The 22,467-nt window shown below is 46.4% G+C and overlaps 1 protein-coding gene across 1 annotated transcript in view; it reads left to right on the top strand.

The window, feature by feature from the left end:
• SYNE2 (spectrin repeat containing nuclear envelope protein 2) overlaps positions 1-22,467 on the top strand; it is a 309,068-nt gene that overhangs the window by 202,946 nt on the left and 83,655 nt on the right. The window contains exons 67-79 of the mRNA XM_040975466.1: positions 1,420-1,644; positions 5,404-5,586; positions 7,153-7,263; positions 7,783-7,907; positions 8,055-8,190; positions 10,994-11,125; positions 12,771-12,923; positions 13,046-13,255; positions 14,405-14,506; positions 15,524-15,643; positions 15,734-15,934; positions 17,759-17,932; positions 19,281-19,412. Of these exons, the coding sequence (XP_040831400.1) occupies positions 1,420-1,644; positions 5,404-5,586; positions 7,153-7,263; positions 7,783-7,907; positions 8,055-8,190; positions 10,994-11,125; positions 12,771-12,923; positions 13,046-13,255; positions 14,405-14,506; positions 15,524-15,643; positions 15,734-15,934; positions 17,759-17,932; positions 19,281-19,412 (2,004 nt within the window). The remainder of the gene's footprint in view (positions 1-1,419; positions 1,645-5,403; positions 5,587-7,152; positions 7,264-7,782; positions 7,908-8,054; positions 8,191-10,993; positions 11,126-12,770; positions 12,924-13,045; positions 13,256-14,404; positions 14,507-15,523; positions 15,644-15,733; positions 15,935-17,758; positions 17,933-19,280; positions 19,413-22,467) is intronic.

Below are 22,467 nucleotides of genomic sequence, written 5' to 3'. Positions count from 1 at the left end.
CCAGCACGGAGAGCTCATCTCTCTCTCCTTTTAAACAAATAAAAAAGCTGTGACAGAGTATTGTGGCTCCGCAGACTAAACCGCTTCAGGGCCAGCCACATCTCAGAGAGTTCCTGGTTTTGAGTCCCACCTTCCCTGCTTTGGGGCCAGCTGCTTGTTAAGGTATTCCTGGGAGGGGAGGCAGCCGGTAGTGGCTCAAGCAGGTCAGTCCCTAGCAGCCGCGTGGGCGGCCCAGAAGGAGTTCCAGGTTCTTGACTTCATCCTTGTCCAGCCCTGGCAGCTGCAGCCATCTGGGGAGTGAACCAGCAGATGGAAGACTGTATTTCTCCGCCTTGAAACAAGCAAACACACACACACACACCTTATTCCCCAAAGAGTTTCTCTAGAAGGGCCAGTCTATTCTTTGAGCAATCCAGAATGAAAGGCAGGTGATCTCCGTATGAAATAATCGTCCATCTTCAAATGGACAATACCTATTATGTAACAAACTGGAATTCTTTGATTTCTTAGAAACATCCTCCTGGGTCAATAAACACCTCAGTTATTTTGATATAATTGGGGCACACATTGTCTTTTAAGCATCTAGCCCTTTAACTCAGGAGTATCTGACTGTTCAGGACATGCAAGTCTCAATAGGAATTCTTTATGAAGAATAGGAAGTTTCTATCAGTAATACTGTTTGTATTAGTTTAAAAAAGCCAAACTACTTTATAACCTATTTGAGTAGATGTGAAGTTAAAAGTTTAAGCGGTATGTGAGAGTGCTTAAACAATGGCATTGAAAGATAAGTTTATTTTGGTGCCAGATATCTTAAAAATCCAAGCCTACTTTTTGTCTCAAGTTGCGTTTTCCGTGAACTTTCCAAAGGTCACCCCACACCACCTTCCTCATATTTCACTGTACCCTTGCTGGTGTATAAGGTTTTATTATTTTTTTTTTTCGTTTTTTGTTGTTTGTTTTTTTTCCCTGATTCAATAGAGTGCACACTGTCAGTGTAAGCATTGCTTAATAGTGTGACATGCATTTTGAAACTCTGGCTGGTTGCCCAAGACGGCTGGGACGTGCACACCCACACACGCACTCACACCTTCGCACGCACTCACTCACCTGTCTCCTGGGGCTCATCCTTAATGACCAGCAAACCTGCCAGCTTCCTGTGTGCCCGGAAGGACGGTAGCTGTGTACATGCAGAACGGCTGCTTGGAAACCTGTAACGCCAGGTCACGTGACTGTTGCTATGCGTGTGGAGGTGCCTTTTTCCCCTTCTTTTTTTTCCCTTTCTTTCTTCCTTCTCCTACCTTTATTGTGTTTCTTTTACGTTGGGGAGCTATTGGAGGCTCACGGGTCTTTGCAGGCGCATGTCAGAAAACTTTGGACTCCTGGCTTTTCACCACGGGATTATCTTTGGGTTTATCGTAGGGTGCCACACCTCCCATCGAAGCTTTGGACTTCCCTGACGAGCCAGGAGCCACTGGGGCCACGGTGGAAAAAGGTGGGCCTGAGCCTGCTCAACTCCTCCATGCCTGCAAGAGCCAGGTAGCCGAGCTGGAGCTGTGGCTGCAACAAGCCAGCGTGGCATTCGAGCCGGAAACATTAAACGCCGACATGCAGCAGGTGGTGGAGCAGCAGCTGGTCAGCTGCCAGGTGAGACTGATGCCAGAGTTCCTGGTTTGCCTCTTGACCAATCACCTGCCCAGACAGGGAGATTTTTCTCTTAAAGTCACAGCAGGTTCCTCTCCGTGGGACCCTTCCATATTGCTTGGCCCTAGTTTATCGTTCTCCGGGTAATTCTCTGAAGGGTTTTGTGTACACGGTGTCTTTGGGGACAACTGTTATGTAGATTCAGTGCTCGGAATCTCTATTCCTTGACTGCAGACTTGCGAAATGTTAAAGCCGTGCACATAGCAAAGGATCTTCAGTAACTTCATGGAGTGGGGGAATTATAATGAAACTAGACATGAATTTAAAAAACACAACTTTTTAGTTTAAGAGATGGAGCTTTTCCTTTCAGTTTTCCACGAACTTTTTGAAACTCTCTCATTTAGTATGACATGGTTTCCCGTGAGATTTCTGTCCGGACTCAATGCAGTAAGAGACATGGAGCAGTGTCTGGGACAGGAAGTATGTAAAAAGTGTTCAGGCAATGCTGAGTGTGGTCGGTATTCATCATTGTGAGCACCAGGAGCCTTCATTCATCTGAAATGAAGCTGTACTGATTTGAAAGGTGGTAGGAAGGCCAGAAGGCTTTGCAGCCTGAGGGGTGGAGCTTCAGCTTCTGTCCTCTCCCCCTTGGAGAAAAACTCACTGGCTGAGCTGAAAGGTTGGGATCACCAGGTCCCTCTGGGAAGGTGCCAGGATGTCGACTCCCGGCAGCCAAAACCTTGGAAGCCTTAGGAAACCGCCTTGGCTTGGCCAGCGCCCGCAGGGCTGTTCCGTAGGCTCCGAGCCACCCTCCCTGCTCTGCCTGCACTGGCTTGTTCTGTGGCTGAAACCACCCATCACGCCTTCTGCTCAGACTAGAGTCTCAACATCTAGGACAGCTACTGTGTAGTGGGGCAGGCTGACAGAGGGGCAACTTGGCCCTCGTGGCTCCCCAATGGATGAGCCTGGGGACTAGAGTGAGCGTGGTAATCTTGCTGTACCTGGCAGCTCCGGGCTCACCTGAATTCGAGGCCTTGCTGACAGTGGGAAGTAGCCAAGGCCGGTTCTGTTTGCCCTCTGGGTTTCTACAGAGTGCATAGACTCCGTGCCAATTCCTTAATCACCACTACAATCCCATTCTTGCCTAAGCTGGTCTGTGGAGTCCAAGGTTTTGTAAGCTAGTTGCAAGAAAATGCCTGGCCAGCAGGTGGCAGTCCCACTCAGCCAGCTTTATTTGGGCCACAAGGATGGAGCAGGGTCGCGATTGCCAGACACAGGGTGGTTATTGGGCCCCCCAGAGGCTGAGGATTGAGGCAGCAGATGGAGGTGCCCAGGGCTGAAGAGGGCAGGTAGTTTGTGTTTTCTGGTGGCAGCCCAGCAACCAGAGGGGCTGAGCCCCCCAGAGGGCAGCACCAGGGGCTCCTGAGTACCAAGCTTACCTTTTCTAGAAGACAGCAGGTGCTGTTTGGATGGGGGGGCGGGGGGAGACATGCAAAGTAGGCATTGTCTCCCTGACTGAAAAATCTGAAAACAGTAGGCTTTGAATGAGTGGTTTTGGCCTGCTGTGAAGACATAACTGCAAAGGGCAATATATGAATGGTCTTGGGACCATATCACACCTACACTCTAATGAAGACGCAAGAAAGAAAGATCTCAAGTAGTCTGTGAAAATGCTCAGTTCCCATTGACCAAAGGACAGAATCAAACAGACCACTCAAGGAAAATTCTATGTGGTAATCTAGTATTGGTGACATTAATCCACATGTGGAGATATGTGGATTAATACTGCTATTTTGTTTCTATGTTACCTGAGCAAAAATGCCATCATCCCATCAAATTCTGGAAAGAAAGCGCCTGTAATGGCTGCTGGTTCTGATTGGTTCAGTGTTTTAGGACATTGCCCCTCGGCATTTAAAGCGGCCATCTTCTTTATTTGTTCTTGTATCTTGTTTATTTGTTTTGGAAATTAGTTCCAAATTTACCCTCTAGAAATAATCTAGCATGAGAAAAAGATGGTAGTGTTGATGACGAAAGCAAAGGGCTGTGAAGACTTTGAAGGAGGAACCACGTGGACGCTGTCAGGTGAACTGTGGGATATCCCCGTGCAGCTAGTCCAATGAGAATCACACCGTGTATACAGGCACTTGAAAAAAATATATAATCGGGTAAGCAGAGAAAAACAAACATGAAACTACAGTACATGGTTGCAGTCATTCAACAATCTTTGAGTAAAAATTGTTAAGGCTTAGAAGATTCTGTAAAGGCTCTACATAGTTTGTTTAAATGTAGAAGATGTAAAATGTATGAACATTTATATTTTAAAGATGGAATTTTTCCTTCAGTTTTTTATTGACGAATTGAGTTTCTTCAACCCTGAGTTATTGTACAAATGCCCAGGGTTTTCCAGTTGGCCATCAGGGCAGCTGCTGAGCTGCCTGCCCAGCCCAGGTCATGAGCCATAAGAGGGGCAGCCTTCACCTGCAGAGGAGTCACAGAGAGCTTAATGCCTCCGACTGATTCACCTTCAGGTCTGGGTGTAAACTGACCAGTTGCCTCAGTGACTAAGTGAGCTAAGTTCCAAATTATTTCTCTGGTGGTATCCTTTTTGGGGTTTGGAGCCATATTTGGCTAAGGAAACAGAAAAAGAGCAAAGGGCAAATTTTTCAGTTTGTGTAAAATTATTTTTTTCATTCCTCTTCAACACATGATTGTTAACAGCAATGAGCAGGCGGCTTGGGGTGAGGTTATGGGAGGGTAAGAACAGTTAATGATTTTTTCAGCTCAGAATTTGTGTCATGCACAGGGCACAGTGCATGGATTTAACTCATTAACTCTTCACATGGCACTGGGATGGAACATCTGTTAGTATCCCCATTTTACAGATTATTCACACTCCCTTACCTAGAGGAGCTGTCTTGGTACAGCTGTGTTACTAAGTGGCTGAGATAAACCCCAAACCTGTGTCATCTAGCCAGCGTCTTTGTTTTTCTGCTGTGATCTAAAAGCGATGACAGCATCACTCAGATTAGAGGGTGACATCTGTTCTCATTGCTCCTCCACTGAAAAGCACAGGAGTTCATAAAGAGGTTTTTATTTTTCCAAGCTTTCTTCTACCCTGTATGTTTGGAACTAAGTTCATGGAAAATAGAATTGGAAGATAATCTTGTTTTGGTGCCAAAGAAGTTATTTGCTATAATTTTTTTTTTTAATTGGAAAGGTAGAGAGTCACAGCTGCCATGTACTGATTCAGTATTGGTATGTCTGCAATAGCCAGGGCTGAAACCTAGCTGTAACACAGCTGTACCAAAAACTCCTTGCCAGGAGTCAGGAACTCAATTCAGGTCTGCCACGTGGGTGGCAGGGACCCAAGGACTGAAGGTGTCACTGCTGCCTCCCAGAGTACACAAACAGGAAACTGGAACTGAGAGCAAAACTAAGACTGGAATCTAGGATGTAGATACACTAGTCAACACTGTAACCCCTAGGCCAAACACAAACACCTGACCCACGAAGAAATTTTCACATCTGTGCATCTCAAAGGTTTTCCTAAAGCTCATTGAGAATCTTTGCTATGAAGGACCAATGCCTGGATTTCAACTTTTTGCGTGTGCTAGAAATATCTTTTCATCCCATTTCCCACAAATGTTTTTCAAGGACCTTCAAACATTTAGGCGGAGGGACCAATGCCTGTTTGAGACCAGTGCTCTTCATACGTGAGTAATTTAGTTTGCTGGGCAGTAACGCAGTGGTTTTATTTCCCAGGCTATGCTCATAGACATTGAGCACAAAGTTGCCTCTTTGTTGGAGACCTGCAAAGAGCAGGGCCTGGGCGAGAGTGGAGCCATCCAGTACGAAGCTGAAGCACTTTCTCTGAAACTCTCAACTGTCAGGCGCGATCTGGAGAAGGTGCAGGCGGTGCTGCAGCAGAGGTGCAGTGAGGACCAGGTAAAGCACCGCTTGGTGCAGACACGTGCATTGAGATACACATGTCCTGCAAACCTACTGGTCAAGGTCAGAAGTGTGTGTGCGGGTTGTGAAGCAACAAGCAGAAACTGCTAAGAAAGAATTACTCTCAAAAAGTTGGTGCAAAATGAAAAGAGAGATAAATTTATTTTGCTTCAAAAATACTTGAAATCCATGCCTACAAGAAGAAGCTACCAAAAAGTTCTTGGAAAATAAGTGTTATGAAATAAGTGTTACATAGACTTAAATGTTTTGCACTGAAATAAAGATGAGTTGATTCAGTTTTGCACTAGCTTTTTTTAAGTTTCTCTTAAATATTTTAAAACTTCAAGGGATAGATCCACTAGTTTTTTGTTTTGTTGTGTTTTTTTTGGGGGGGGTGTATGGATTTCCTTTTGTTTTTAAAGAATTTATTTATTTGAAAGGTAGAGATAGAGAGAGGAAAGACGGAGGGAAATCTTTTATATTCTGTTTGTTCTCTAAACGGCCACAATGGTCAGGGCTGGGCCAGGCCAAAGCCAGGACCCAGAACTTCTTCCAGGCCACCAACACAGGCAACAGGGCCTGAAGGATTGGGGCAATCTTCCACGGCTTTCTCAGACACATTAGCAGGGAAGTGGAACAGCCGGCACTTGAACAGTTGCCCGTATGGGATGTGAGTCCTGCAGGTGAGACCTTAACCACCATGCCACAGCTCTGGTCCTCGTATGGGTTTCTTTCCTAGACTGTTTGTGGTGGTCATGGTTTGTTTTGGGTTGGTTTGATGGAGTTGTGTAAAGAAGGTCTGGAGTAAGGCTTCTTCATAAAAGAAGGCTGGATTTTAGGGGGATTTTAAAACTCCAATTGACTAGAAAGCAAAGCCTTTAGGGATAGAATTTGGTATCAGAAAAAATAAACCTGTTTCCAGGGTACTTTTGCTACTCATGTATAAAGATTTCTGTATAGTGATGAAGGTGTCATGTAGCTGAAGTGTTTCATGATTCCTAAAAGGATTTCTGTTTTTAAGTAAGAGTGAGCATTTTGCAAGTAGGATCTTGCTGTGTATTGTTTTATCTGTAGTTAGGAGTGATTCCTACTATACCTGGAAGAAGTTTCTGGTTCCTGGCTTCACATTGGCGCAGCAACGGCCGTTGTGGTCACTTGGGGAGTGAATCATGGGATGGAAGATCTTCCTCTCTGTCTCTCCTCCTTTCTATATATCTGACTTTGCAATAAAAATAAAATAAATCTTTAAAAGAAAGAAAGAAAGTGGAGCAGCCAGGTCTTGAACAGGCACCCATTTGAGTTGCCTTTGTTGGGGGCAGAGCCTTCACGGGCTATGCCACAACACTGACCCCATTCATTGGATGAGTTGAGGGAAAATGGTTTTTGAAAGTTGTTATGAAATAAGTACATTAAATCATGATATGATTATAGTAAATAAAAACTACCATCACTTCCTTGGAAAGTTTTTGCTTTATGTTATTATAAGCAAGGTAACAATGCACCTTTCTTTTTTACATAATCTGCCTACATGCAACTTTCTTGCAACATCTTGCCATCCTAAAGAAACCTCCAGAACATCAAAATGTGCTGCAGCCAGGCGACCTTTCTGAGTTGGAAACTCTTGTAACTGGAAGACCACAGTTCAGCAGACAGAGGGATGTCCAGCCGCAGCAGGTAATTCCAGCTCCTGAGAATTGTCGCAATAAGAACAGAGCTCCCACTGCGGGGTTTCCCGTTGTGCTGAACGCTGACCTGCTGCCACCAAGTCAGCTTGTGTGACTGGATGTGCAATGTGTGAAGTGTGGGTACGCTTCATCTGCTACCACTGGGGACACCTCAGCTTTGCTGCCTTTCTAACTTGCATCTCCGATCCAACCATGCAGCTATCTCCAGGGTGAGCTTACCTCTGTAATGGCAACTCTGCTTTGCCTGTAATTTCAAAATGTATTTTTGTAGTTTTGGTGACTTTTTCATGTGTGCAATACAGTTGAATTAACACTTGATAGTGGTGTGACTATCCCAACTGGCTTTTGAGAAGCAGAAGTTAGCTAGAACCGGCAAGTAAGAAAACTAAGAAATAAAGGATGCAAGAAGAAATGTTTTCAGGTTAGATCATTTTAAATAGGAATCCCCTTGGGCACTTATGGGAAAACTTGACTGATTGGACCTTTTTAATCTTACGTTCAATTTTAGGTTCTTGAGCTAAAACCACTGGACCAGAAAAACTTAATCAAGTTCATAGAAGTTAATGCTAAGAAAATGGGTGCCCAGTGTAGCCAACGTGATAAAGATACAACTTCCCAGGAGTCATCTGAGAGGTGAAACCTTTGAAAACATTTGTGTGTTCCTGTTTGATGCTTGCGAGACTTAGCAGTGTTCCTTTCGCTCTCGTTCACGGACTATGGTGTGAAAGTGACGCCACGTTGTTTATGTCGGTTCTTTTCACTTTTTTTTTTCCTTAGCAGCAATGGGGTCTCTCACCCTGAAAGTGGTGTCCCCGACTTGTCACCCGAGGGCCAGGGTGGAGATAAATGGCTGTATCTGCACAGGGAACTGTCATCCCACACCAGGCCACTCTTGCCTCAGCTCGTGGAGCCACAGGTGGGTGCATGTGAGCCTACGATCCTGTTTGTCATGAAAGCCCAAAAAGTTTGGGGACTCTTCAGAAAGTTTGTGAAGAAATAGAATGAAAAGATAAGTTTCTTCTGGTGCAAAAATGTTTGAAATATGAATTTTCTGCTAACTTTCTGAAGAGTCTGTGAGCAGGTGCATTTTATATGATGTGGTAGTTCACTTGGAGAATGTGAAGATGTCAGTAGGAACTTTCACTTTGCTGACACTGTTTCCTGGCTGTAGTCGCCTGCACCAGCTGACCCTGCTTTGCGCTGTGAAGCCCGGGACTTCCCTGACTTCTCCCCCAGGAGTGTGTTTCTCTGTAAGCCACATTTAGGGCTCTGAGAAGAAAGAGCATCTGTGCATGTTTCATGCTAAAGCATCTTGCACAGTTCCCAAGACATCACAGAAGTGACTTCTAGTTCTTGAATGAATAAAGGAATGAATCATATGTTTTTAAGCAATAGTTTTAAAAATTACGCAATGCTGTGCGAGTGCCAGTAATTCCTCGGAAGATTCTTTAGACTCTGCCCTGTGTCAGTGGCACCTGCCAGTCAGTGTTTACTCCAGCACATCTTATCACTGCTGTCACAGGTCTTATTTGAGTTGGCCCACTCTGCTGACACCTGCTGGCTTCCTCTCCACACATGTTCAATAAACTGAATGAACCTGTTGCTCGCAAGAGTCAACTCTGCCATCTATCACATACTAAGCCTGGGCAAAGGTTACTGGTGAGAACTTGTCAGTTCTCATGTCTCCTGTCAAGAACCATATTTAGCCAACCAAAGTTGAATTGGACTCATTGCTGTAATTGGAACAACATCTGATTCCCCAACTCAGACAGACATTTAAGTCTCAAAGTCATACACTGATAGTACTGATGGGGTCCAGGCTTGATTCCCTTGCTTGTATCTAGGAGGTGAATTGAGTAGGAGGTTATTTGGTTCTTTGCAGTGTGTCCTCAAAAGGTAGCTCTGCTTGGAGGTTCTATTCTGGAAGTCTGAATGAATCCACCCATTCATATTTCTCTCCCTTATATTCTCTCTCTCTCTTTCCTGGCTCACTGCATGATGCTTTTTCCTTTAGTGTTTTGCCATCCTCTACTCTCATCAGAAATCCAACTAATGGAGCTGCCTGATCTTACGCTGGAAGCCACATTGAATCCTTGCTTTCTGGGTATCCTGTGTCAGGTGTTTGTAATGAATGACAGGCCAGCTGATACTAATAGGGCTTTCATCCTCTGTTCTCCCCCTTAAATGTGCTGTGGCAGCCAAGAGCCATTCAGCAGTCCTCTTCTCAGCTCCACCCCACACTGTGTGTTAACCCTCTGTGTTTTAGCCTTGCAGTTTGAGGCATTAACTCTGAATCATTCTCCTCGCTGAAATCACAGCACATTTCAAGTAAATCTGTATTTGTCCACTTTTCATTGCTACTAAGGGTTTATTTAAGGGTTCACAGCTGTGGAGTTCAAGATCGGGTGGCTCCATTGTTTGGGTGGCTGATGAAGGCAGTGGCGTGTGTGTGGAGGGATGATAAGGAACATCAGAAAGCCAGGAGGGTGAGCGGATGGCCCCAACTTAGACTTTTGTTCATTTACTTTAAGACAGACTGATTTGAAGGTTAGAGTTCCAGAGAGGGAATGAGAGCGAGCGAGCTTTATGCTCTGGTCCGTTCCCCAAGAGGCAGCACTGGCCAGGGCAGGGCCAAGCCAGAGCCAGGAGATAGGAGCTTCCTCCGTGTCTCCCACATGGGTGCAGAGGCCCAAGCACTCGGGCCACTTCTGCTTCTTTTCTAGTCACGTTAGCAGAGAGTTGGATTAGAGTAGAACAGCCAGGACTCAAGCTGATACCCATGTGGGATGCCACACCGCAGATGACAGTCTAACTTGCTGTCCCACGGCTCCAGCGTCTCTGTATTCATTAAATATTCTTTTATTTATTTGAAAGAGTAACAGAGCTATCTCTTTTGACTACTGGTTCACTCCCCGAATGCCTGTAACATTCAGGGCTGGGCTTGACTGAAGCCATGAACCTGGAATTCCATTCTGGTCTCCCATCTGAATGGAAGGGACCCAAGCAATCAGGCCACCACCTGCTGCTTCTCAGGGTGCACAGTTAGCAGGAAGCTGGATTGGAAGCGGAGCTGGGGCTTCAAGCCAAAAGCTCAGTGTGAACTGGAGGCATCCCCAGGAGTGTCCTAACCATTGAAATGCCCTGTGATGTGACTTTTTGTAACCAGCCTTCTCAAGAGCAACCTTGTGAGGACATGCCCCTACTGAGCCAAGAACCTCCCACCAGGCCCACCTCCTAAATAACAGATTCGATTTCTGGCCTCTTGGTAACATTAAGTTACGACTTTGGGTATTGGTTGTATATCTGCAAGAGTTAGGGAGCCAATTCTTGCTTAAACCATGGCAAAACTCATCCTCAGAATATTCCACTCTAAGAGTTGATTGTACTAGGAGCCAACCAGTCAATGAACTGGTAAATACAGAATCAAATCATAAAGCAACTGAACTCATTGCTACTAAATGAAAAGACTTGTGATTCTCTTTAATTATGGTTCGTTTTGCCTCATTTTGATAGCTAGTGGACCCTTGGGTGTCTAAATCTAACCTATTGTCCTTCAAAGTTGTCCATGCAGCTAACATTTTAATGATTTTTTTTTTTACAAATGATTTTTCTCAACAAAAAGTAACTCAGAAGGGCATGCTCCAGCTTTCCATGAACTGCTTCTGTTTACATTAGCATAGTCGCATCTGTCGCTAACAAGGTGTCCCCGTTTCAAATAGGTTGCCGCTACTACGAACGTTCTACCCAGTGTGAGTGTATATAACTTTAGATACCCAACAGCCGAAGAACTGAAAACCTACACGACGCAACTCGAAGACCTACGTCAAGAAGCGAGTCGTCTTCAGACACAGGTGGGAGCTGCACAGGTGTCAGCCTTACGGCAATCGCTTAGCAAAAGGAGAGAGATGATAGGATTGGAAATTTTGTCATAGCTTTAGTCAATGAACAAATAATAAAAACGCTTGACAGAAAGGATCCTAGATTGCCAACAGAGTGCATCCTGGTGGCCAACTCCCAAATGTGGTGGCAGCTGCCGAGAATCATGTGTGCCAAGGATTCAGAGCTCGGGATGAACAGGAAGGGGGGTGGTTGATGAGGCTGTCTGCAGCGCTGACCTGGGGCTGGAAAAGTGAAGGAGGAGGAGAAGATAGGCCAGGTTTCTAACCTTGAGTAGGCTTCCAGCTGAGCAAACAATAGGCCACAGAGCCCACGCTGAGATAACAGCTAGCTTTGATATGCTCCTAAACCACAGACAACTGGTGGGGAATTCATGGTGACCGTGTATAAAGAAAAAGAGGTCATCTCCCCAGTTTATGATGGAACAGTGACTCCCAAGGCCAGTGGCTTCCACACTCATCAGGGCACAATAGCGATTTCAAGCACACCCCACTGAACTGTACTAGGTACTTTCCAAAGTTCATGGAAACAGGGAGTTAAAAGACAAGTTTAATTTGGTGCCCCCCCCCAAATGTTAAAACCCATGCAGGCATACTTTTTCAATAACATGCACTTTCCAAGAACTTCTGTGTGCATGGGTTACACCCAAGCAATCTTTTTATTCTGCGTGTCTGAGCAAGGTGAGGGCTCCTCTTCCATCTCAGGTGGCTCTGGGTCTCCCTATGAGCTCATCAGTCTCACCCCCACTTGCCCTGGCTGCATAGCCAGAACCAGGCTTTTAGAATCCCTTCCCCTTCTTCATCGACCCTCTGACGCTCCTCTCTTGTGATGTCTCTTCCTTATGCACGCTGCACCTGATTTCCTGAACCCACATTCCGCTGCCTGGGAAGATTGCGGGCAGGAAGCAGACAGCAGAGACGTGCAGTGATTTCTGGGGGTGCATGGGCTTCCCTGCCTCACCCTTGGCAGGAAGCCCTTCATCTCCTACCTCCTCTGAATTCCAGCAGGTGCTTCTCTTGAGTAGTCAAGCGTCTATCTGATACTGTTTCTTAAACTTGCCATCCTTTTGAAGAATTCAATATCTTCATCTGAATTTATGGGGTCTGCCACCTAGTTCACAAAGTGTTTGAAACAAACTGTTGCTTTTTTTTTTTTTAAGATTTTTATTATTTTTTTATTGGAAAGGCAGATATACAGAGAGGAGAGACAGAGAGGAGGAAGATCTTCCATCCCATGATTCACTCCCCAAGTGAGCGCAACGGCAGATGCTATGCCGATCCGAAGCCAGGAGCCTCTTCCGGGTCTCCCACGCGGGTGCAGGGTCCCAAAGCTTTGGGCCGTCCTGCACTGCTCTCCCGGGTCACAGGCAGGGAGCTGGAAGGGAAGTGGGGCTGCCGGGATTAGAACCGGCGCCCATATGGGATCCTGGGCATGCAAGGCGAGGACCTTAACCACTGCGCCACCGTACCGGGCCCAGCTGTTGCTTTTTAAAAGCATAAATTGAAAGCGTTAATGGAAACCAAGAGGGAATGTAAGTTTTAGAAGGTGAGGAATCCAAAGTTGGGGTTTTTTTTTTTCTTTTCTCTCCTTTTGATTCAGGAACACATGACAGATGACAATTACATCAATTTGGAGAAGAAATTATTTGACCTGTTTTTGACCCTGAGTCAGTGCCTTGGCAGTGTGGAGGAGCTGCTGCACACACCTGGGATTTTCAGAGAGGACCTTGCAGCCCAGCAGGCGCACCACGAGGTACGGCCCTCCTGATGAGCCCACGTGTTGGCCATTACAGCTGCCGAGAGCGTTAGACCAAGCGCTGGAGCCACTCGCGGCTGGGCGCATTCACTCTTGTCTTCCTTGCTCTCCTCTCGCAGGCCCTAGCTCTGGAGTTGAAGCAACTTCATGCAGCCCTGAACGATAAGGAAGATGATCTTGTAAAAGCCATGACGTTTCCTGGCAGGAGCCCCAGCTTGCTCCCTGAATGTTTCCGACACCTCCAAGCACGTCTGGAGCTCATGCAGCTGACAGCCAGCTCTAAAAGCAAGTCTCTCAAAGCCGGCCTTGACTACAACCGCAGCTACCAGGTAGGTCTCTAGGACGTGCCCCTACTGAGCCAAGAGCCTCCCACCAGGCCCAATACCAGGTCCCAACACCAGACCTCCTTTGGCACCGTGGAAAGTCACATGCGGATGCTGAATTGCCAATCGTTCCTGTAACTCATGGCGCTTGAGAATAGCAGGTGCTGTGGACAGCGGGGAGACCCTCCTGCTCCTCAAGGTTGGGGACCCTGAAGTCCAGCTTTTTCTAGAGTTACAGGTTTGATTTTGTTAGATTGAACTAACATGATGTTTCTTGTCTCGTGTTACATTTAGCTGTTTACTGATTGTCATTTGACTGTCTCAGCCAGCCATTGTATTTTTTGAGCAAACAGACGGCAGTTCTTGTATGTTTCAAGTAAATTTTTTTCTGGCATTTGTATAATGGGGTCTAAATCTGGGGAGACTGTAGTGGGGAGACTAATGAGGGAGCAGCTAAGATTTCCCAAGGTGAAAACTTTTGAGGCAAAAAGCACTTAAGGAAGCAGTCCTTCTCATGTAAATCAGGTGAAGCTTGTGGAACTTCAGTAGGTATATAACAAGACTATGGAGATGCAGTTTGCCAAATTCGGGTGGTAGGAGACTAAAGCCAAAACCCCATATTTTTTTAGACACAAAATCCAGGAAGTAAAAGAGAAGTGGTTGGGTTTAGTCTATGGATTAAACACAACTGAAGACAACATTGCACCATTGCGGCAGCAGGACTGCGTTTTGATCCTAATGCAAACGAAAGTTCCAGGCCATTAAAGGAATAGGAACCCTGTCCCAACAGTCATCCCTAGGGTTAATTATTGATTTGGAGCAGAGAATAGGGTACGGGTTTGGAAGGGAAGAATCCGTGTTATCTTTCGGAGATGCATGCTGAAACACGGGGTGGTAGTCGCTGCATGTAGAGGATTTGCTTAAGAACAAGCCAGGAAGGTGGCAAGGTTCCATGGTCAGGAGAGCTGGGACGGGGGCATTGGCAGGGGGAGAGGAGCGGCAAGCCAACACTCAAAGTTCAGGGATGAGGATGTGTGTCCCTCTGATTCAGGTGTGCTTGCCACTTTTGCTGTCAAAACATCTGAAAATCCACTTAGGTGTGACCAAGGGTAAGAGCCACTCATTGCTATGTATGTGTCTTTTTTTTCCATGCAGAACGAAATAAAGCGACTGTATGACCAGCTCATCCAGAGAAAGGCGGCTTTACAGCAGTCTTTGAATGAAATTGGCAGCCAGTGTGTCGGGGAACAGCTGCAGGTAGTTGCCTCCAGATTATTCCAACTGACCTGACTTTGGACCAGAGGGTTCCAGGTGGAAGCTGTAGAATCCTCCTACCCCCTTCTTTGAGGCCAGTGGTCAAGGCTAAGCAGTAAAACATTCACCTTTGAAAATAATATCTTCAGTTGTTCTTCATGAAACACAGCATGTGGGAACAAGAGACTACATGCTGTGTCTCCCCGGACTGGCAGAACCCTAAGGGTGGTCAGCACTGATGTTTGCCCTCTCTGTGGGAGTACTAGTTAGACCACTTTCTGGGCATCATTTGATTTTATAACAGAAGTGTAGGAAGCCTAGATAGCAATGGGACTTCATTCACTGTCTCAGCAAATATCACGTGAGGGCCTGCCGTGTGTAGGTACTATCCCAACACCCAGGTTTGGACACTCTTTAAGGATACAGGGCAAGTATATAATTATAAATGTCATAAATATGCAAGGCTGAACCTGGCAGCATTGCTTGAATTAAAAACCATAAACGGGCAGGCACCTGGCCCAGCACTAGCAATCCCTAACCCACATTAAAGTACCTGGGATTCCGGCTCTGGCTCCTAACTCAAGCTTCCTGTTGATGGAAACCTGGAAGGTTCGGAGATGATTCATGTGATGGGAGACCTGGATTGAGATTCTGGCTGCCGGCTTTATTCCCTGACTAGTTCAGTCATTTGGGAGCCTACCAATGGATAAGTGGGCTCTGTCTTTCTCTCCTCCATCCTTCCCTCCCTCTCTCCTACTCTCAACTTTAAGAATGATAACTATTCCCTACAGTCTCTGAAGCGCTTCCTGTTGGAGCAGGGAGCACCCTTACAGCGCGTTAGGCATGAGCTGTCCACCTTGGGTCCTTCTGGGAGATGGATAAGGAGAGCTGGAGGCAAAGGAGGAAAAGCAGGGCCTTGACTTTTCCCCCCAGTCCCTGTTTGGGCTGTTGAATTCCTTTTCAACTGATCATGTGTACTCCCTAACATATTGAAGTGTCGTTTTCCGTGTTGTCCCATAGAAAGCAGACGCACATATGGCGGAGCTGCAGAACTCCGAGAGCCGGGTGGCCAAGCTCAGAGACAAAGGGGAGAGGCTTCACCTGCCTTACGCTGCACTCCAGGAGGTTTTCAAGTTGGAGGTGAGTGGGGAGCCTTCACCGAGCACGGTGACTCCACCCTGGAGGATCTCGGCCTGTTCTCCGGTGCACACCCACCTTTTCCCCTTGCAGGACGTTCTCGATGGAATGTGGACACTCCTCAGACACAGGTGCTCCGATCTCAGCGGCCCCTTGATCGCAGAGAGCCAGCACGAGGCCTTGTTGCAAGGCATGGCGGAGCTCGTGCGTATCGGGAAGGAAAAGCTCTCTGCTGACCACCTCCGGCCAGCCAAGAGCAAGGCCGCTCTGCAGGCACAGGTGCAACATCATAAGGTAGGACACAGGGCTCAGAGCCTCCATAGAAGGGAGGCTGGAGGAGTCTCAGGGTCCAGGACTCTCCGCTTTCTTCCTTGGAGAGACGTGCAGCATTTGATCATGTAGTAAGCATCTATTTAGAGTACTTACTGTCTACCGGGACCTGGAGTTGAGTAACCTTCAGAACAGGCTTGTGAGAATAGACCCTGCTCCTTGAGTGTATGGAGCTTTTGCTGATTGAAAAGGCAGACATTTGTCCATATTCAATCAAAATTAGGATGAGAATACATTCTAAGAAAAACAGTTTAATAGGCAAAATGAGAGGCAGGACTACGGGGCAATGATTAAATCCTTCTGCTAGTACCAGTGTCTTATAGGAAACCTGTTCATATCCCAGCTGCTCTGCTTCCAATTTAGCTCTCTGCTTATGGCCTGGGAGGGCAACAGAGGATGGCTCAAGTCCTTGGGCTCCTGCACTCACATCGGTGACTGGGAAGAAACTCCTGGCCCCCGGCTTCAGATCATGTTCAGCTCTGGCCATTTTGGCCATTTGAGAAGTGAATCAGCAGATGGACCTCTCCCTCTCTCTCTGCAAAATCTGCCTTTCAAATAAAAATAATCTTCAATGTGTAAAATGGTTGTAGGAAGGCTTAAGAAAAACATTTTTGAGAACTGGAATCAAAACAGATCTCTAATGATGCTATTGTAAATCCATTCATTTTCAATTCTTTTCACTATAATTTTCATCTGAAAGGCAGAGTTGGAGAGAGAGCGTGATCTCCATCTCTGATTACCTTCCCAAATGGCCTTAACGACCAGAGCTGGGCCAGTCCAAACTCAAGATCCGGGAGCTTCTTCTAGGTCTCCCATGTGGATACAGGGGCCAAAGTCCGGTCCTCTGCTGCTTTCCCAGGCGGATCAGGAGTGGAATAGGCAGGACTCTGACCAGTGTCCATATGGACTGTTGACACCATGAGCAGAGGCTTAACCTGTTATGCCACAGCACCAGCCCTCCCCCGTCCCCCAGACTTTTTTTGATCATCCCTTAAAGCTAGGCAGCAATCTATGTGCTAACTATTACAAATGTATGAGTCAGTGCCGAGCCTCAGCAAGCTCATAGTCGAAGATCTTTGTGCCTTAATCTAGGAAACATTGGATATATACAGAGTGTAAGAATGGGCAGGAGAAGAGAATAAATATGATAGTCTCATGTGGCAGGCCCTTTGTGACGGACTTACACACCTGTCCCTCCCTGGGAGTGAAAGATGGAAGCCACACAATGAGGGCCCCCCACAAACTAGAGGAAGCAGCTGACTGCACATGGTGAGGAGCTATGAAGTGAAATCTTAAACAGCTATCCTTCAGGGTAGATTTCCATAAACCCACAGCAACCAAAACCTTTTCTTTGGCCATTTTGTTAAGTTAGAGCTGGGGGTTAGACCCCTTTGCTTTGTATATGCAACCCAAATGAGTTTGCTCTCACACTCACTGAACTTACGGTTTTGAAATTAACCTGCCACCTTTTGTAGCATTGTGGAAACTCACCTGGTTTAGAAAACTCTGGAAATTGAAACTGGCTCACAATAATGTATGCCACTTAAAATGGATCATTTTGTAGAAAATATAAATAAGGGTAACGTTTCTCTACATACCTTGTCAAGCTCCCACTGGTATGCAAAGACAAAGGCATCCATTGCGGTTTTCTTTCTGCTTTCTCATCCATTTGATATTGATTTTGAATTAAAAGCCAGGACTTACTGTATAAAAGGGTAACGTAACTTGCTTTGAAAAATCTTTGCAGTTTAAAAATAAATACTAAATTTTCTTTTTCATTTTTAATAGGTTTTCTTCCAGAAGCTTCTTGCTGACATGTTGTTCATCCAGACATACTGTGCCAAAGTGTCTCCTTCTTTGGTGCAAAACAGAGAGACATTTTGGGCCGAACAAGTCACAGAAGTTAAATTACTACAGCAAGAGTCATGCCAGCGTGGCACTCTGCTACAGAGTCTGCTACAGGTATTTGGGTTGCATTAGCTTCCTGCTTAAGCTGGGAATTCCTGAGGTTCAGCTCTTACCTCCAGGTCTAAGTCTAGGCACTGCAAGCTGTAAGTCAACAGGGCTGTGACCAGAAGCAATGTGGAGTGTTGTTAGCTGGGATTTCTCGGACAACTTGAACCTGGGGTAGCACAGCACTTCTCCACCCTGTAGGTTTGTGTGTGTGATCACACAACATTACCAGCACTTGGAGACCCCGGATGAGATTGGATGGAACCATGCGTGGTTTACCAACTGCTCTCCTTCGAGAGATCTCGTGCTCTGTTCAGAGAACAGTGAAGCATACAGAAGGCCTCTGGTCTTAAGGTTTTTCCCTCTGCCTTAGTAAGCCATTCACACCCAGTGTTGGCAAGTAAGAGAAATGGACGAAAGGAAGGAAGTATTCCCCAGGGAAATGTGAGCTGGTAGTGTTTCAGTGCAAGATCAATTAGTCGTGGTTGGTGTGGCCACCTGACAGGCCAGCCACACACCCCTAATCCCAAGGCTCAGAAATCTGTCAGCTTGCAGTGTTTCAGACTTTGGAGCATTTCAGGTTTCAGAAATGCTGCTGAGCTGGTAAAGCTTATGCAAATACTAGAAAAAAAAAAAACCCTCCAAAATAGGAAATGCTTTGGGTAAGAGTCTCAGCTTGTAGTGTTCTGACACCACGTATGTAGAATTTAAAGAAAAACACAAAGATTCCACAGTCCCACTGGGCTTCCTGGGAAAGCCAGGTGACCCACTACTTGAATATATACATAGCAATAGGCGAGGGTCTAATTGTCCGAGGGCTCGGAGATGCTCAGGGCACCTGGGGGAAGCTGAGGCAGGAGGTGGGCCTGATGTGGTGTAAGCCTGCACCCCTCTGTGGGTCTAGGTTCCCGTAGCATGTCACCGTTGGACTTGAAGTAAGGGTACTTGATAGCGTCTGTTGAAAAAGGCCTTAGAAGTTAGTTCTTTGGTTTTTTTTAAGCAACAAAAATGGGCCCGCTGAAGACTCTGAGGTTTCAAGGGAAGTACTTTGGGTATTATTTGGCCCAAGTCGTATTATTTCTCTAATTACTTAATCCAATTTGGCAAGACAGGTAAAACGAATGCCAACTAGGTTTAAAACAAAACAAACAACAAAAAAAAAACCTTGTTCTTAAAACTGTGCTTGTTTGCCGGTTGTTCCCTGCGTTCTCACCGGGGTCTCACCTCTGAGATCACCAGGAATTGGTGATTTCATGTTGTCCGGTCTCCACGGCCAGCTTTGGGTGGGTGGATCCCTGCCCTTGCACAGAGTCCCTCTAGAAAAGCGCTCCCACCGACTTTCTGCCTTCATTCTTAGAAATGGGAAGAGTTTGATGCAAACTATGCGTGTCTTGAGAAGGATCTGGAGAGTCTCCTGTCTACACTGCCCTCCGTGAGTTTGGTGGAAGAGACGGAGGAAAGATTAGTGGAACGGATCTCACTCTACCAGGTATTTGGCTTCTGTTTTGGCTGTCCAAGGCATGATCCTAGCGCTCGGTGTTGTATGTGCTGCTTGACGCTCAAGCGGTTTGGAAGGGATTGCTGTTTCTTCTAGCTCACTGATCCCTGTGCTCAGGAACCCGGCAGATTCCGTCACGAGCTCCTTGTTAGAGGCTCGGCTCTATTACTTCCCCATTGCCCACTTTTGTGAGCTTCCTGCTGCTGAGCGTCTGGATCCTTCCTGTGTGATGTACACGAGTAAAGCTGGTTCCACCTGTCTCAGGAGGTGGATGGTATTGGCCTGTTACCATGGAAACACAATGATGACTGGGAAGGACTTACTAAATTCTGGGCCTCAAAACATGCTTTTCTTTGATTGCTGTGATGAAACCTCCAGCGGATGCAGCCTGTGACACAGACAACAGACTGTTACCTGCCACCAACGCATTCAGGTGCCAGCATGGTGGGATAGTGGGGTAGTCTTCTCGTTGTGGCACCAGCATCCCATATGGGCACCAGTTTGAGTCTCAGTTGTTCTAGCTTTCAATCCAGCTCCCTGCTCCTGGCTTGGGAAAGCAGTGGAGGAATGGCCCGTGTCCATGGACCCCTGCACCTACATGGGAGACTGGAAAGCTCCTGGCTCCCAGATTGAAACTGGTCCAGTTCTGGCTGTGGCAACCATTTGGGGAATGACCTAAAGGGGGGATCTCGGAGTCTCTCCTACTTTCTCTATAACTCTTTCAAGTAAAATAGATGAGTCTATTTTTTTTTAAAAAAAAAGAGACTTGTCTATCCTTTGGTCACTTTTACTGTTGATTTTTATCACTAAATCTCAGAGCCATAGAGAAGGTAGAACCTTAGGCAGTTCTGTGAGAGGCTTTGAATGTGACCAACACACACACACACACACAAATGCAATGTTTTCAATAGAACTTTAAAATACTTAAGTTTTTTGGGGTTTTTTAGATTTTTACTTTTTTTTAAAGATTTATTTGAAAGGCACAGTATAGAGAGACAGGAGGAGACAGATCTTCCAGCTACTGGCTCACTCCCCACATGGTCAGAATGGCCAGGGGTGAGTGGAAAGAAACCAGGAGCTTCATTCATGTCTCCCTCATGGGTGCAGGGGCCCAAGCCCTTGGATCATTTCCCAAGCACGTTAGCAGGGAGCTGAATCAGATGTGGAATTGCTGGGACTTGCATTGGTGCTCATATGGGATGCCAGTGTTGCAGCCAGTGGCTTAATTCACTGTGCCACAATACTGGCCCCTATTTGTGTATTTGAAATGCAAAGTAACAGAGAAGGGGAAAGAAGAAGAGATGGTCTATCTGCTTGTTTGCTGCCCAGATGTCCCCAACAGCTGGAGCCGGGCCAGGCTGACACCTGGCCGGGGGTGTCATCTGGGTCTTTGACATGAGTGGCAGGAACCCAGATAGTTGAACCATTATCTGCTGTTGCCCAGACACACGAGTGGGGAGCTGGATTGAAAGTGGGACTCTAACCTATGCCCATATGGGATGCCAGCACCACAGGCTGAGGCTTTAGCCCTCTACACCACAGCACAGGCCTCAAAACAGCATTTTTAAGAAGCAGGCAAGGACCTGGCACAATAACCTAGTGGTTAAATGCTTGCCTTGCATGCACTGGGATGCCATTTAGGTGCCTGTTCATGTCCTACCTGATCCACTTCCCATCCAGCTCCCTGCTTGTGGTCTCAGAAAGCAGCAGAGGACGGCCCAAAGCTTTCAAACCCTGTACCCACTTGGGGAAACCCAGAAGAAATTCCTGGCCTTGGATCGGCTCAATGCTGACTGTTGTAGCCACTTGGGGAATGAACCAGCAGATAGAAGATCTTCCTATCTGTCTTTCTCCTCTCTGTATATCTGACTTTCCAATAAAAACAAATAAATCTTTTTTTAAAAGAAAGAAGGAATTATTTTCAGACTTCTGAATAAAATGTCCAGGTATTATGGTATTAGCAGGTAAACCCGTCATCTACAGTGCCAGCGTCCTATATGCGCCTCCTTTGTGGGGTCCTATCTGTATCGCACTCCCAACCCTGCTCGCTACTCATGGCATGGGAAAAGCAGCAAAGGGTGGCCCAAGTGCTTGCGCCCTGCCATTCACGTAGGAGACCCAGAAGGAGCTCCTAGCTTCTGGCTTTGTCTGGGCCCAGCCCAGGCTATTGTGAATATCTGGAGAGTTAACCAGTGAGTAGAAGGCCTTTCTTCTGTCTCTGTATGCCTGACTTCCAAATAAATACTTCATAGTAAATAAAGTTTCCAAATGAAAGACATAGCCTGTAAAGCCCACCTCATATATAGACTTCCTTGGGCTTACTCATGGAGAGATTTGTGAGTGACTGATGGACAATATCTTTTCAGGGGATATTTGTGGCTTTTGGAGTAGGTGTGTTAGTCACATGGCCTTTGCAGTTGAACCAACGGATTTTTTTTTTTTAAGAGAGATGTAGAAAGATCTCCAATCCTCCAGCTCATCTTCCAAATGTCCAGGACAGCCAGAGCTGGGCTGGTCAAAGCTGTGAGAACTCCATCTGGTCCCCCATGGGTGGCAAGACTCCATCACCCACTGCCTCCCACAGTTGACGTTTGTAGAAAGCCAGGACCACAGGCAGAGCCGACACTTCAATGCAGACACTCTGGAGTGGCATTTACTGTGCCAGATGCCCGTTCTCACAGACTCATGTTCCAGTACTCTGGCCCGGCACTTCACCAGCTAAGGGACCAGCACATGTCTGCCCCCTGTGAGGGGGAAAAAGAACTTCTTTGAGGTGTTCTAAGGATGAAGTATATGGCACTTAAGGGCCTTAGAATATTAGAACTGTTTTTTAAAATGTTTATTTTTGTTGGAAAGTCAGAGATAGTGAGGAAGATCTTCCATCCACTGGTTCACTTGCCCAAGGGGCCACAACAGACAGCTGAGTCAATCCAAAGGCAAGAGCCAGGCGTTTCTTCCAGGGCTCTCACACAGGTGCAGAATCCCAAGGCTTTTTGGGTCGTCCTCGACTGTTTTCCTAGGCCATAGGCAGGGCGCTGAATGGGAA

Source organism: Ochotona curzoniae, unplaced genomic scaffold (assembly GCF_017591425.1).
Source record: "Ochotona curzoniae isolate NIBS_2020 unplaced genomic scaffold, NIBS_Ocur_1.0 contig_2688, whole genome shotgun sequence".
NCBI lineage: Eukaryota > Metazoa > Chordata > Mammalia > Lagomorpha > Ochotonidae > Ochotona > Ochotona curzoniae.
Note: the sequence above shows the minus strand (reverse complement) of the source record. Positions and strands in the feature narration are given on the sequence as shown.